This window comes from Oryctolagus cuniculus, chromosome 17 (genome assembly GCF_964237555.1).
Source record: "Oryctolagus cuniculus chromosome 17, mOryCun1.1, whole genome shotgun sequence".
Classification (NCBI taxonomy): Eukaryota; Metazoa; Chordata; class Mammalia; order Lagomorpha; family Leporidae; genus Oryctolagus; species Oryctolagus cuniculus.
Window position 1 is genome coordinate 34,514,755 of NC_091448.1, and position 12,851 is coordinate 34,527,605.

General features: G+C 43.1%; 1 protein-coding gene and 1 pseudogene across 5 annotated transcripts in view; both read left to right on the forward strand.

Moving 5' to 3' along the window:
* PRR11 (proline rich 11) overlaps positions 1-12,851 on the forward strand; it is a 30,513-nt gene that overhangs the window by 1,903 nt on the left and 15,759 nt on the right. For 2 of the 5 annotated variants that reach the window (XM_008271202.4, XM_008271203.4), the window contains exons 2-4: positions 8,792-8,915; positions 12,166-12,310; positions 12,567-12,689. In XM_008271202.4, the coding sequence (XP_008269424.2) occupies positions 8,797-8,915; positions 12,166-12,310; positions 12,567-12,689 (387 nt within the window). In that variant the 5' untranslated portion in view covers positions 8,792-8,796. Of the gene's footprint in view, positions 1-6,242; positions 7,145-7,951; positions 7,973-8,620; positions 8,642-8,791; positions 8,916-12,165; positions 12,311-12,566; positions 12,690-12,851 lie in introns of those variants that run through there. The other 3 variants (XM_051824803.2, XM_070060987.1, XM_070060988.1) reach the window with 3 other exon arrangements.
* LOC127484568 (U2 spliceosomal RNA) lies at positions 2,033-2,196 on the forward strand (annotated as a pseudogene).

A 12,851-nucleotide genomic window follows, 5' to 3' on the forward strand; every position in this document is an offset into this window, starting at 1 on the left:
TCTTCCATCCACTGGTTCACTCAACCAGATGGCTGCAACAGCCAGAGCTGAGCCAGGCTGAGCGAGGAGCGAGGAGCTTCATTCGGGTCTTCTACATGGGTGTAGGATCTCAAATACTTGAGCCATCCTCCAGTGCTTTTTCCCAGGCCATTATCGGGGAACTGGTTGGGAAGTGGAGCAGCTAGGATTCAAACCTGCACTCATATGGGATGCTGGCATTGCAGACAGTGGCTTAACACACTGTGCCAGAATTCAGGCCCCTTTTGTTTTTTTAAACCATGTGATGGCATATGTTTTTATAACCATCCTTTAATTCTTTTCAAAGCAAGGCAATAAAAAGGAAGGAAGGGTATTTTTCAATATAAATATGAAAAATGCTTTGGGGAATCATGATAGAATGAGCTTCTAAATCCAGTGCTACCAAATGGAATCCCACAGAACCCAGCAAAAGGAATTTGGAAGTCTCCTTACCACTTTGAAAAGAGGAAAAGTACAAGGATACTTTAAAAAGTTCATAGAGAGGCCAGCATTTTGGCGAAGCGGGTTAAGCCACTGCCGCCTGCAACATAGGTATCCCAGATGGGGCACCTTTTCCTGTCCCGGCTGCTCTACTCCTGATCCAGCTCCCTGCTAATGCACCTAGGAAAAGTAGCAGAATATGGCCCAATGTTTGGACCCCTGCCACCCATGTGGGAATCCAGAAGCAGCTCCTGGTTGCTAGCTTTGTGGCCATTTGAAGAGTGAATCACTGGGTGGAAGATCTCCCTCTCTGTCTCTGCCTCTCTCTCTCTGTAATTCTGCGTTTCAAATAAAAAAACTTAAAAATTCACAGAAAAGTTCATTCAATTGAACAGTTATCCCAATAATTGGGCACAGTACCTAATGTTTTTAATAAAACAATGACAATGGAACAAATCTTAGCTTATTGAGTCCTCTGATCTGTTTGATATAGAAATTTGTTATCTTTCATTTTTGGAAGAGGTGTGATTATTTTTGAATGGAACAATCTAAGAATATCCTCAGACTGTGCTTTTCTTCCCTGACAGACTTGACAGACTTGATACTTGATGGGACTTCTAAAAGTTCTTGGAAAATGGATATTATTAAAAACCTGCAGGACTAGGCTGGTGCCGTGGCTCAATAGGCTAATTCTCTGCCTGCGGCACCGGCACCCCAGGTTCTAGTCCTGGTTGGGGCACCAGATTCTGTCCCGGTTGCTCCTCTTCCTGTCCAGCTCTCTGCTGTGGCCCGGGAGTGCAGTGGGGGATGGCCCAAGTCCTTGGCCTTGCACCCACCTGGGAGACCAAGAGAAGCACCTGGCTCCTGGCTTCAGAACAGCGTGGTGCGCTGGCCGCAGTGACCATTAAAGGGGATGAACCAACAGAAAAGGAAGACCTTTCTTTCTGTCTCTCTCTCACTGTCCACTCTGCCTGTCAAAAAAAAAAAAAAAAAAAAAAAAAAAAAAAAAAAAAAACCACCTGCAGGATTGCAAAAACATTTTGTACCAATAAATAAGTCTTAATTCTATTTTCCACAAACTTTTTGAAATAATCTCATATTCTCTTAAATCTCTGCATGTAGTGATTACTATTTTAATTAGATGGCTATTACATCACACACAATGGGTGAGCCCTGTGTCCCCCTGCTCCAGTCTTCACTGACTATGGGCTAGGTCAAGGGTCAGGCAAGCTACTGTTGTGTTGGTTTGTTTTCAATGGCAAGCTACTGTTGTGTTGGTTTGTTTTCAAACTACAATTTTTGTAGGGCTCGGGAACTAAGGATGGTTTAAGACCTTTAAAATTGAAAAAAAAAAAAAAAAGAAGTGTAATAGTTTGCAACACATGACAATTAGAGCAACTTCACATTCAGTGGCCATAAATAAAATTGTATTGGACACAGCGAAACTTCTCTGTGTGGATATTGGCCATGGTTGCTTTGGTGCTAAGTGGTAGAGTTGAACAGTTATGACAGAGACCATATTACCTGCAAAGCTTAAATATTTACTACCTTGCCTGTTACAAAGCTATCTTCCATTGCTTCTTGGCCTTCTGGCTAAAATCAAATGTAGCCTCTGTTCTTATCAGTTTAATATCTGATACAAAGCCGTCTTCCAGGGATTTCTGCACTGTTATCCTGGGAAGTCTCATCATTTGTCTTCTCTTACGTCGGCCGATTGAAAGCTTAGACACATATAGTTTTCTCTAATGGAGAACACTGTCCTTCAGAATTCCAGTCTGATGCCATTCTATCTTCTTGTAGTAGACTATATTTTTTCCCCCTCTGGGAGTTTTTAATTCTTGGGGTTCTAAAAGATAGCACGCCTCTGGCTTCTCACCATTTGCGGTGCCGGTCTGTGCCCTCACTCCATACCTCATAATTGTGCCTTAGAAAGTGGAGGAAATCAAGGACATTCTTCTCACAGCCAGGTGAAAGGATGCCAAATCTGTCAAAGTCAAGGAAAAATAAGGATAATGCGACACTTAAAGTGCGACACAGCAGATCTTTATATCTCAGCCAGAGAAACTGAAGCAGTCCGTATCCCTAAGTCTGGCAGTGAAGAAGCTGAAAGGAACCAGGCATACAGATCTGAAGTCTACTAAAATTTCTTTCATTTTTTTAAATGATAGCATGACTCACTATGATTTTTAATGATGATACTCAGTGTGGACTGTTAAGGTTGGAAATTCAAGTCCTACAGTTCTAAGAAATTGTTTATTTGATAAATAATATTATATATAATATAATATTAGATAACATATAATGTTATATATAATATAATAAGTAGTATTATATATAATATTATATATAAATAATATTATATTGTTTATTTGATAAATTCTCCATGTTCCCTCTTCTGTCCTTCTAAAACTTTATCTTCCAACTGTTCTTCTGCACTTTTTTATTTCTGCTATTTGGATGCTGGTTGGAGTCCTGGCTGCTCTGCTTTTGATTTAGCTTCATGCTAATGAGCATAGGAAGGCAGAAGACAGCCCAAATACTTGGGCCCCTGCCTCCCATGTGGGAGGCCAGATTAGAGTTCCTAGCTCTTGGATTAGGCATGGCTCAGTCACAGCCATTGTGGACATTTGGGGAGTGAACCAGCAGATGGAAGATAATTCTCTCTCTCTCTCTTCTCTCTCTATCTCTCTCTCACACACATACACACACACACACACACACACAATCTCTCTCTCTCTCTCTCTCTCTCTGTCATCTCTGCCTTTCAAATAAACAAATATTTAAAAAAATAATAATTGGGAGGTCTGAGTGGGGAGATGGATATTATTGACTTGGGGGCACCATAGTAAGCAAATTGGTCAAGGACTTGGCCATTTTGAGGGGAAGACCCCCGGATGGCAATATCTTTAGGTCCTTTTTCTTGGGACCTCCAATTTCTCTGGAGAGGACCCTCTTAGTGTCTGGCAGGCAGGGTGAGGTGGTAGTGGCTTAAGGCACTAAACCTAGTAGCCTGTGTTCTGCAGGCTGAGCTGAGGAAAGGGACTGAAAGCCTCACTCTTCCCTTCAAGGTCATTCTCCATTATGTGGGTGATGACACACATAGGACCAGACTGCCTGGTGCTCCAGAATTCAGTGTCTCTAAGGTTCAGCTTCTCCAGAGCACAGATCTGTCTCTACTGGAGAGGACAAAGGCTGGAGGAGAGAATCCAGAGGCCTACCCGATCTTTAAATGGCTTTCAATCAATCCCATTTTAACACTAACCCAATCTTCAAAGATATGAGGTGCTTTCAATTCCCTAATCTTCTCCACCAGAGTCCTGGGAATTGACTTCCTTCCTGTTGGCTTTCCTGATCCTGACAGTTAAGTCTCAGCTTTCTTATGTTCTGCCAAGTCAGTTACTGCCCCTCCAACTGCTTTTCATTTTCCATAATTTGGCTGGCATCTAACATCTTTTACAGTTTCCACTCCCATCCTTTGCCCTATAGATTTATGCCTTTTTTATTCCTTAACTGCCTTTTTTATGATGTTTTAAAAGGGAGTGGAGCAGAAGTGTGCTAATAAATGTTTAATAAATACACATATATACATTTATTACAAGTTTATTGACATAGTGATAATAACCAATTATGATAAATGCTAATAAAATATTCAGTACTCTGTAAATTCCACATACCCAGTTGAGTCTCAAAGAATGCTATTGTTCAGGTTTTTTTTTTTTTTAAGATTTATTTATTTATTTATTTGAAAGGCGTAGTTACAGAGAGGCAGAGGCAGAGAGATCTTCAGTCCACTGGTTCACTCCCCAATTGGCTGCACCGGCTGGAGCTGTGCTGATCCGAAGCCAGGAGCCAGGAGTTTCTTCCAGGTCTCCCACATGGGTGCAGAGGCCCAAGGACTTGGGCCATCCTCCACTGCTTTCCCAGGCCTTAGCAGAGAGCTGGATCAGAAGTGGAGCAGCCAGGACTTGACCCAGCGCCCATAGAGGATGCTAGCACTGCCGGCAGCAGCCTTGCCCACTACACCACAATGCTGGCCCCTATTGTTTACAGATTATAGTTGTGATTTCCAGAACATGTAGTCCTGATATGAATGTTGGTCAATTTTTTTGTTTTTCTGAAATAAAACAAAGTAAAACACAAAAATTTATTTTGGCAACATGAGCAACTTCTTTGGTGAATCCAAGAATAGTTTTCAAAGGTAGAAATATTTTCTCAATTTTTTTGTGCTGCCACAATATGACTATAAACAAAACAAAATTTTAAATTATAGCCACGTTCTCCACATTTTTAAAGAGTATCTTCTTTTTTTATATTTAATTTAATTACTTATGTGCAGGGGTTGTGAAGCAACCCAGTAAGCTGCCACTTGGAATTCCTGCAGCACCATCTGAGTGCTGGTTCGGATCCTAGTACCTCTACTTCAGCTTCCTACTAATGCATCCCAAGAACAGCAGATAATGGCCCTAGTAGTTGGGCCACTGCCACCTGTATGAGAGACCTGGATGGAGTTCCAGGCTCCTGGCTTCAGACTGGCCCAAGACCTGGCTGTTGTAGGCATTTGGGGAGTGAACCAGAGGATGAAAGATTCTCTCTCTCTCTCTCTCTCTCTCTCTCTCACACCCCGCCCCCCACTGCCTTTCAAGCAGTTGAAAATAAACTTTCTAAAAATTAGATTATGTATTTGGGAGGCAGAGAGACAGAGAGAGGCAAACAGAAAAAGAGAGCTTGGGGTGGGTGCTGTAGTATAGTAGATTAAGCCATGACCTGCAGTGGCAGCATGTGGGCACCAGTTTGAGTCCTGGCTGTACCACTTCTGATCCAGCTCTTTGCTGATGCACCTGGGAAAGCAGTGGAGAATAGACAAAGTCCTCAGGCCCCTGTACCCATGTGGGTACAGATGAAGCTCCTCACTCCTGGCTTTAGCCTGGCCCAGCCTTGGCCATTGTGGCCATTTGGGGAGTGAACCAATGGATAGAAGATCCCACTCTTTCTGTCTCTCGTTCTCTCTCTCTCTGTAATGGTGCCTTTCACATAAATAAATATATATTTTTTTAAATAGAAAAAGAGCTCCCATTCATTAATTCTTTTCCCAAATGCCACAAGAGCTGGAACTCTGCTAGGCCTGGACCAGGCTCAAACTGGGAGGTGGGATCTCAACCCTAGTCTCCTTGTGTGGATGGCAGGAGCCCAGTTACTGAGGCCATCACCACTGCCTCCCAAGGACCACATTACCAGGAAGCTGGAGTTAAGAGCCAAAGCTGGGTAGTACACCCAGGTACTCCAATTCGGGATCTGGAAGTCTTAATCAGTGTTCTAACCTCTAGGCCAAATGCCTAGCACCATCTGGATAGGAATAGAGACCACTGCAATGGGTCCTTGTGGTGGGGAGAGAGATTGGGCCTAACTAAAATGATGCAGGCAAGTGAGAATTTATAGCCAAGGAGCAGAGTAGTGGATGGAAAATCGTTTCCAAGATGAAACAGAGGTAAGGGGAATTCGGGCAAATTAGACCTTATAGGATTTTTGCCAAAGACAGGCTAGGATGATCAGATATCCCCTGGGAGATAGTGGAGGATGAATAATTTGACAAGGTATCAAGCTTAGGGATAAACTAACTTCACAGAGTTCTTGGCTAAAACTAGATTCTACTAGAAAGTGCATAAACAGGCATGGGAGAAGCTTCAGGAGCCTGACTAAATTGTGATCAAGCAGAGAATCTTTGTTAGAATTATTTCACCAAGTTTAACCAGAAGGTCCAACTTTTTTTCCTTTTATTTTGAAAGGCAAAGAGGCAGAGCTGGTTTACCCCACAAATGCCCACAAAGCCGGGACTGGGCTAGGCTGAAGCATAAGCAGGAAGCTGAACCTGAAGTAGAGGAATCAGGACTCAATCAGACACTCGGACATGGGCATCTCAAGCAAGAACTTTTAAGCTCCTTTCAGAACACTATTTGCATAATTTAAGGATTGGTAAATACAGGAAAATGGAAGGCAGAAGGCTGGCTCTCTGGGTCAGTTGGGTCCCTAACAGAAAGACGTTAGGAGGAAAGGGAATAGAAAGAAAAGAGATGATAAGGGCCAGGGAGAAGACAAGGAAATAGAAGTTGCCATGGAAATCAGTAGATTCCAGGGATCCTTACAGAGGTCATTGGTCTTTTCTGGGATGCTGTCTTAAATATTTGTATCCCACAAATGTTTTGTTTTGTGTCACTTTAAGTTAAATAATAAATCAATCCTGTAGACATCTCTTGTGCCTAATAATCCCTGTTTGGCCTACCTTCATTATTTCAGTAGGAAGAAAAAGTTATATAATAGAAGTAAAGCCAGCTATTTGTTGGTGTGTCTCTCAGACCTCTAAGTACAATTCAGAAAAGCATGCTGTTAATTTAGGACCTGACAATTAACTGCAGTAAGATGCCCTGGAGAATCCTCACTTCTAGAAGAGCTATTGCTCCAGGCACTGTCACCCATTGCCATCAGGAGTGCCCTCTGCATGTCCAATGCACACTCTTGGAACCCAACCACTTGATCTTTACAGCCCACAGCAGGGTGTGGGGCAGTTCCCCAGCCAGTGCAATCTGAGAGCTGAGCAAGCATAGAGCGGCATACCAAGTGCTGGAAGGTTTCTGAGTGAACAGAAGTGGAATGAATGTGGATTTTAACGGCTGATTGTTCCTATTCAAATGTAAGTTGGAAGGGAAAGAGGCCCAGGTCTTCTGACCATTTTCAGTTCTGCTACTGAATAACAAGTCTTTGTCTCTCAGGTAGCAACAAGGGAAACTAGCTCTGACTGAATTCTCTGCAGAAAATGATTTAGATTAAGATATAAATATACTAGATAATGTTTCAAAATGCTCTGGAGATGGGGTGGGCATTTGGTGCAGCGGCTGAAGTAGCCTCTTGATTGCCAGAGTCCCTGCTGCTCCAGTTCCCTGCTAATATGCACCCTGGGAGAGAGCAGGCACGGCTTAAGTCCGCGGGTCTTTGCCACACATGTGGGAGACCCAAATGGAGATCCAGGCTCCTGACTTCAGCCTGGCCCAGCCCTGGTTATTGTGAGCATTTGGGGAGTAAACCAACAAATGGGAGATCTGTCTGTCTCTCTCTGCCTTTCAAATAAATACATTCTCTATGTGCTTTAAAACAATATTTTAAAATGCCTACAGCTTTGGATTTTGGGTAATAATTATTTTATTATATATTGCCTATTTATTCTGTTGCACAACAGAATAGTTGAAAGAACACCATGCTTGAAGACATAAAGATCTGGACTTTACACTTTATATACTATGTTGGTAGATTATCTAATGCTCTAACCCCCGGCTTATTCTTGTGCAAAAATGGAAATAAAAATCCTCTTTGTCAGGGCAACTACCTTACAGGATAGTGAGGATTATTTAGAAAATGTAGGTGAAGCTGCGTAATAGTAAAGAGGCTTTCAATAAACGGCTGATGTTTCCTGCTCACACTCCCAGATCCACCTGTTGTAGAGGGTGCTCAGTAACTGTGTCTGGTATAGAAACTTTCTTTCTTTCAGTAACTGACCATAACCTAGCTATAGCCATTTTCTGTCTTTTTAAATTTTCAATTGGCAAGAAGTAATTGTATATTTATACGATAGAGTGTGGCTTTTTTTTTTTTTTTTTTTTTTTTTGACAGGCAGAGTGGATAGTCAGAGAGAGAGACAGAGAGAAAGGTCTTCCTTTTCCATTGGTTCACCCTCCAATAGCCGCTGCGGCCGGCGCGCTGCGGCCGGCACACCACACCGATCCGAAGCCAGGAGCCAGGTGCTTCTCCTGGTCTCCCATGGGGTGCAGGGCCCAAGCACTTGGGCCATCCTCCACTGCACTCCCTGGCCACAGCAGAGAGCTGGCCTGGAAGAGGGGCAACCGGGAAAGAATCCGGCGCCCCGACTGGGACTAGAACCCGGTGTGCTGGGTGCCGCTAGGTGGAGGATTAGCCTATTGAGCTGCGGCACCGGCCATGGCATTTCAATACATGTACACATGTGTAATAGCCATTTTCTCTGTTATAAAGAAAAGGAAATTTGACCTAATGAAAAAAAAGCATCACAAGCAAAACAAACTTAGAGAATAGAAATATAATGTCAAAACCAAAATCTCTCCAGAGATAGCTTAAATCAAGGTTTACGTTTTCCACTGTATCAAGAGACTTCTGGCATGTAAGTTAGTGACCTATTCCTTAACCAAGGTGGTGGTTACAAGGGTATGTTCACTCTAGGATAATTCATTGAACTATGCATGTCAGGTTTGTGCACTTTCTATTTGTTTGTATTATTCTTAAGTAAAAAACTAAAAATTTTTCTCTGCAGAAATCATGCCCAGGGTCAAACAACGAAGAAAGCTTAAAACTAAAGATAAGAGATCACTCAAAAAAAAAGAAGACTCTCTCTTCCAGTCCAAACTACCTCCTTCTCCACTACCCTCACCAGAAAGGTAAGGTGTCATATGGCACAGAGAAAACACTGGATCTTATCAGTTCAGGATAGATACCAGATTTAGCAAATAAAAATAAAGAAGGCCCAAAAAAATTTTTTTAAAGATTTATTTACTTATTTGAATGCCAGAATTACAGAGAGGGAGAAAGTAGAGAGAGAGAGAAAAGTATTCCAACTTCTGGTTCATTCCCCAAATGACCACAATGGCCAGGGCTGAGCTAGAAGCTTCACTTGGGTGCAGGGACCCAAGAACTTGGGCCATCCTCTACCGCTTTCCCAGGCGCATTAGCAGGGAGCTGCATCAGAAGTAGAGTAGCTGAGACTTGAACCAGCAACCATTTGGGATGCCAGCACTGCAGACATTAGCCTAACCCACTGCGCCACAGCACTAGTCCCAAGCCCAACGAAAGTTGAATTTCAGATGAAGAATGAATACCTTTCTTGTATTATGTGTCCTGTGCAACATTTGGAATATATTATTTTTTTTCTGGGGCTGGCGCCATGGCTCACTTGGTTAATCCTCCACCAGCAGCTCTGGATCCCATATGGGCACCAGGTTCTAGTCCCGGTTGCTCTTCTTCCAGTCCAGCTCTCTGCTGTGGCCCGGGAAGGCAGTGGAGGATGGCCCAAGTATTTGGGCGCCTGCACCCGCCTGGGAGACCAGGAGGAGGCACCTGGCTCCTGGCTTCGGATCCCGGCCATAGCGGCCATTTGGGGGGGTGAACCAACGGAAGGAAGATCTCTCTCTCTCTCTCTCTCTCTCTCTCACTGTCTAACTCTGCCTGTCAAATAAAAAAAATTTATTTTTTATCTGAAATTCAATTTTAACAATTTAGAGAGATCAAATTAAATAAAAATCCCAAGGAATTGTGTTCAAATGCACAACACCTATTTTCTACTTTCCCAGCGAATTTAATTTCATAAATCTGGCAACTACATTAAAAAGAGACCTAAGACTGAAATTTAAATCTTAGTTTTCATAAAATTTGGCCATTTACTCTCTGACTCACAACTTAAATGTACTATTGAAAGAGACTCAGTTCTAGAAATGGTAGGGTGCTGGTTTTCATAATAACTTATACTTTATGTGCTTCTTTGTTGTTATAGCTGCTTTCACAAAACACTTTCTGGGTAGACATTGAGGTGCAGTAGCTTATAATGCCACTTAGGATGCCTGCATCGCATATCGGAGTGCTGGTTCAAGCCCTGACTACTCTGCTTCCAGTCCAGCTCCCTGATAATGTACCCAGGAAGCAGCATAGAATGGCACATACAATGGGCCACATGGGAGCTCTGGATGTAGTTCTTGGCTTCTTGTTTCTGGTTTTGTATCGGCCCAACCCTGGATATTGCAGGCATTTGGGGAGTAAACTAGAAAATTGAAGATCTCTCACTCCCCCCCCCATCCACCGCAACCCCATATCACTCTTCCTTTCAAGTATATAAACTTAAAAAAAAAAAAAAAAAAAAAAAAACCTGCTAACTAATCTTTTTGGTTTGGACCATATTTTATGGAATGAAGTGTTGCCCAATTCCAGAATGGAAAATAAAGCCAATTAAGAGTATTAAACACAGTTGTTGTGATTTTCTCTTTTGATAGATAGAATCCATATATTTTATGTAATGTGTCTTTCTTCCTTAATGAGCCCACAGGACAGATTTATTTATTTGAAAGGCAGAGTTACAGAGAGGCAGAGACAGAGACAGAGAGAGAGAGAGAGATATCTTCTGTCTGCTAGTTTACTCCCTAAATGGCCACAAGGAACCAAGAGTTTTGTCAGATTGTGCATGCAGGAGCCCAAGCACTTGAGCTATCCTCTGCTGCTTTCCCAGGCACATTAGCAGGGAGCTGGGTCATAAGTGGAGCAACCAGTACTCAAACCAGTGCCCAAATGGGATGCCAGCACCACAGACAACAGGTTAACATGCTGTGCTACAGTGCCGGCTCCATACAGTATTTTTAACTATGTTTTTCATTTCTGAATCCCTTGTACCTGGAATATAGTAGGTACTTTTTTATTCTTTTATTTTCCCTCTTTTTTAGAGATTTATTTATTTGTTTATTTGAAAGGCAGAATTGCAGAGTGGCAGAGGGAGAGAGAAGAGGGGGGATTTCCGTCCACTGGTTCACTCTCAGATGGCCACAAAGGCTGTATAGCTATGCGGACCCGAAGCCAGGAGCCAGGAGCTTCTTCCGGGTCTCCCACATAGATGCAGGGGCCCAAGGACTTGGGCCATTTTCCATTGCTTTCCCAAGCTATAGCAGAGAGCTGGATCAGAAGTGGAGCAGCCGGGACTTGAACTGGCGCCCATATGGGATGCCAGCACTGCAGGAGGCTTTACCTGCTATACCACAGTTCCAGCCCTGGTACCTTTTTTTTTTTTTTTTTTTTAAGGTTATGTATTCATGTATTTGAAAAGTAGAATGAGAGAGAACAGTCTTCTATCCACTGATTCACTCCCAAAATGCCTACAACAGCCACGACTGGCTCAGGCAGAAGCCAGAAGCTAGGGACTCCATCTGGTCCCTCGCATGAGTGGCAGGAACCCAAGCATGTGGGCCATCATCTGCTGCCTCTCGTGTGCATTAGAAGGAAACTGGAGGCCGGCGCTGCGGCTCACTAGGCTAATCCTCCGCCTAGCGGCGCCGGCACACCGGGTTCTAGTCCCGGTCGGGGCGCCAGATTCTGTCCCGGTTGCCCCTCTTCCAGGCCAGCCCTCTGCTGTGGCCAGGGAGTGCAGTGGAGGATGGCCCAAGTGCTTGGACCCTGCACCCCATGGGAGACCAGGAGAAGCACCTGGCTCCTGGCTCCTGCCATCGGATCAGCGCGGTGCGCCGGCTGCAGCGCGCCGCAGCAGCCATTGGAGGGTGAACCAATGGCAAAAGGAAGACCTTTCTCTCTGTCTCTCTCTCTCACTGTCCACTCTGCCTGTCAAAAAAAAAAAAAAAAAAGAAGGAAACTGGATTGGAAGCACAGAGTAGCTGGAACTCTGATATGAGAGTGGGTGCCCCAAGCCGTGGCTTAACATCACAACAGCCATGTTATCACAGGTACTTGATAAGATATCTGTTCTATAAATAAAAACCTGAATTTTGACATCTGATGAAGGTTTTGGTGTTAGGGAGTCTCTGCTACTGAGTTTAACTATGAAAGCAGCCTCTTGCTTACTTAATGAGAGGCTATTATTCTGACAGGGTTTTTTTTTTATTTATTTATTTATTTTGTTTGATTTTGTTTTTCCTACAGAACGGTTATTTCTTCAGCAGAAATCTCCCATAGCAGAAACTTGCTAAGATCATTCTGGAACTTCAGATTTCCCAAAGATGCAATAAAGCTCTGGACAAATAGAGTATGGTCTATATACAGCTGGTGCCACAACTGTGTAGTCCCGGTATGGGTTTGACATGCCTGTTCTCAGCAATATGGTTTTTCTATGCACTTAATGTTTGATGTTTGTATCTATATGTCCATATGCTCAGGTCAGCGCAACACTCAGGCTAAGCTCAGATGAGATGAAATTATGGGGCAAGCTATTACTACCTTTGCTTCCATAAAACCCAGATAAAACCCCTTTTCTGATTCATTTTTTTTCCTTGTGTTTATCATATTGTTCATAGGATTCAGGCTTGTTTATTTGTGAATTTCAGAGTTTAGAAGTGTTGAAAGACATCATCTTTCCATCCCGTATCTGCCACCGGGAACTTTACAGTCTGAAACAACAGTTTTGTGTTTTGGAAAGTGAATTATGCAAGCTCCAGGAAGCACTGAAGGTCAGTATTGTCACATAAAAAACAAATGCAGAACCAGACTTTTAAAGGGGAGACTTTATTTGAAAAGATGGTCACAGAAGGGAAAATTCTCTTTTCATAAGATCTGTAAGCACCTTAAACATGAGGCAGAATGAGATTTTCTTTTTTTAGTTAGGAGTAAAC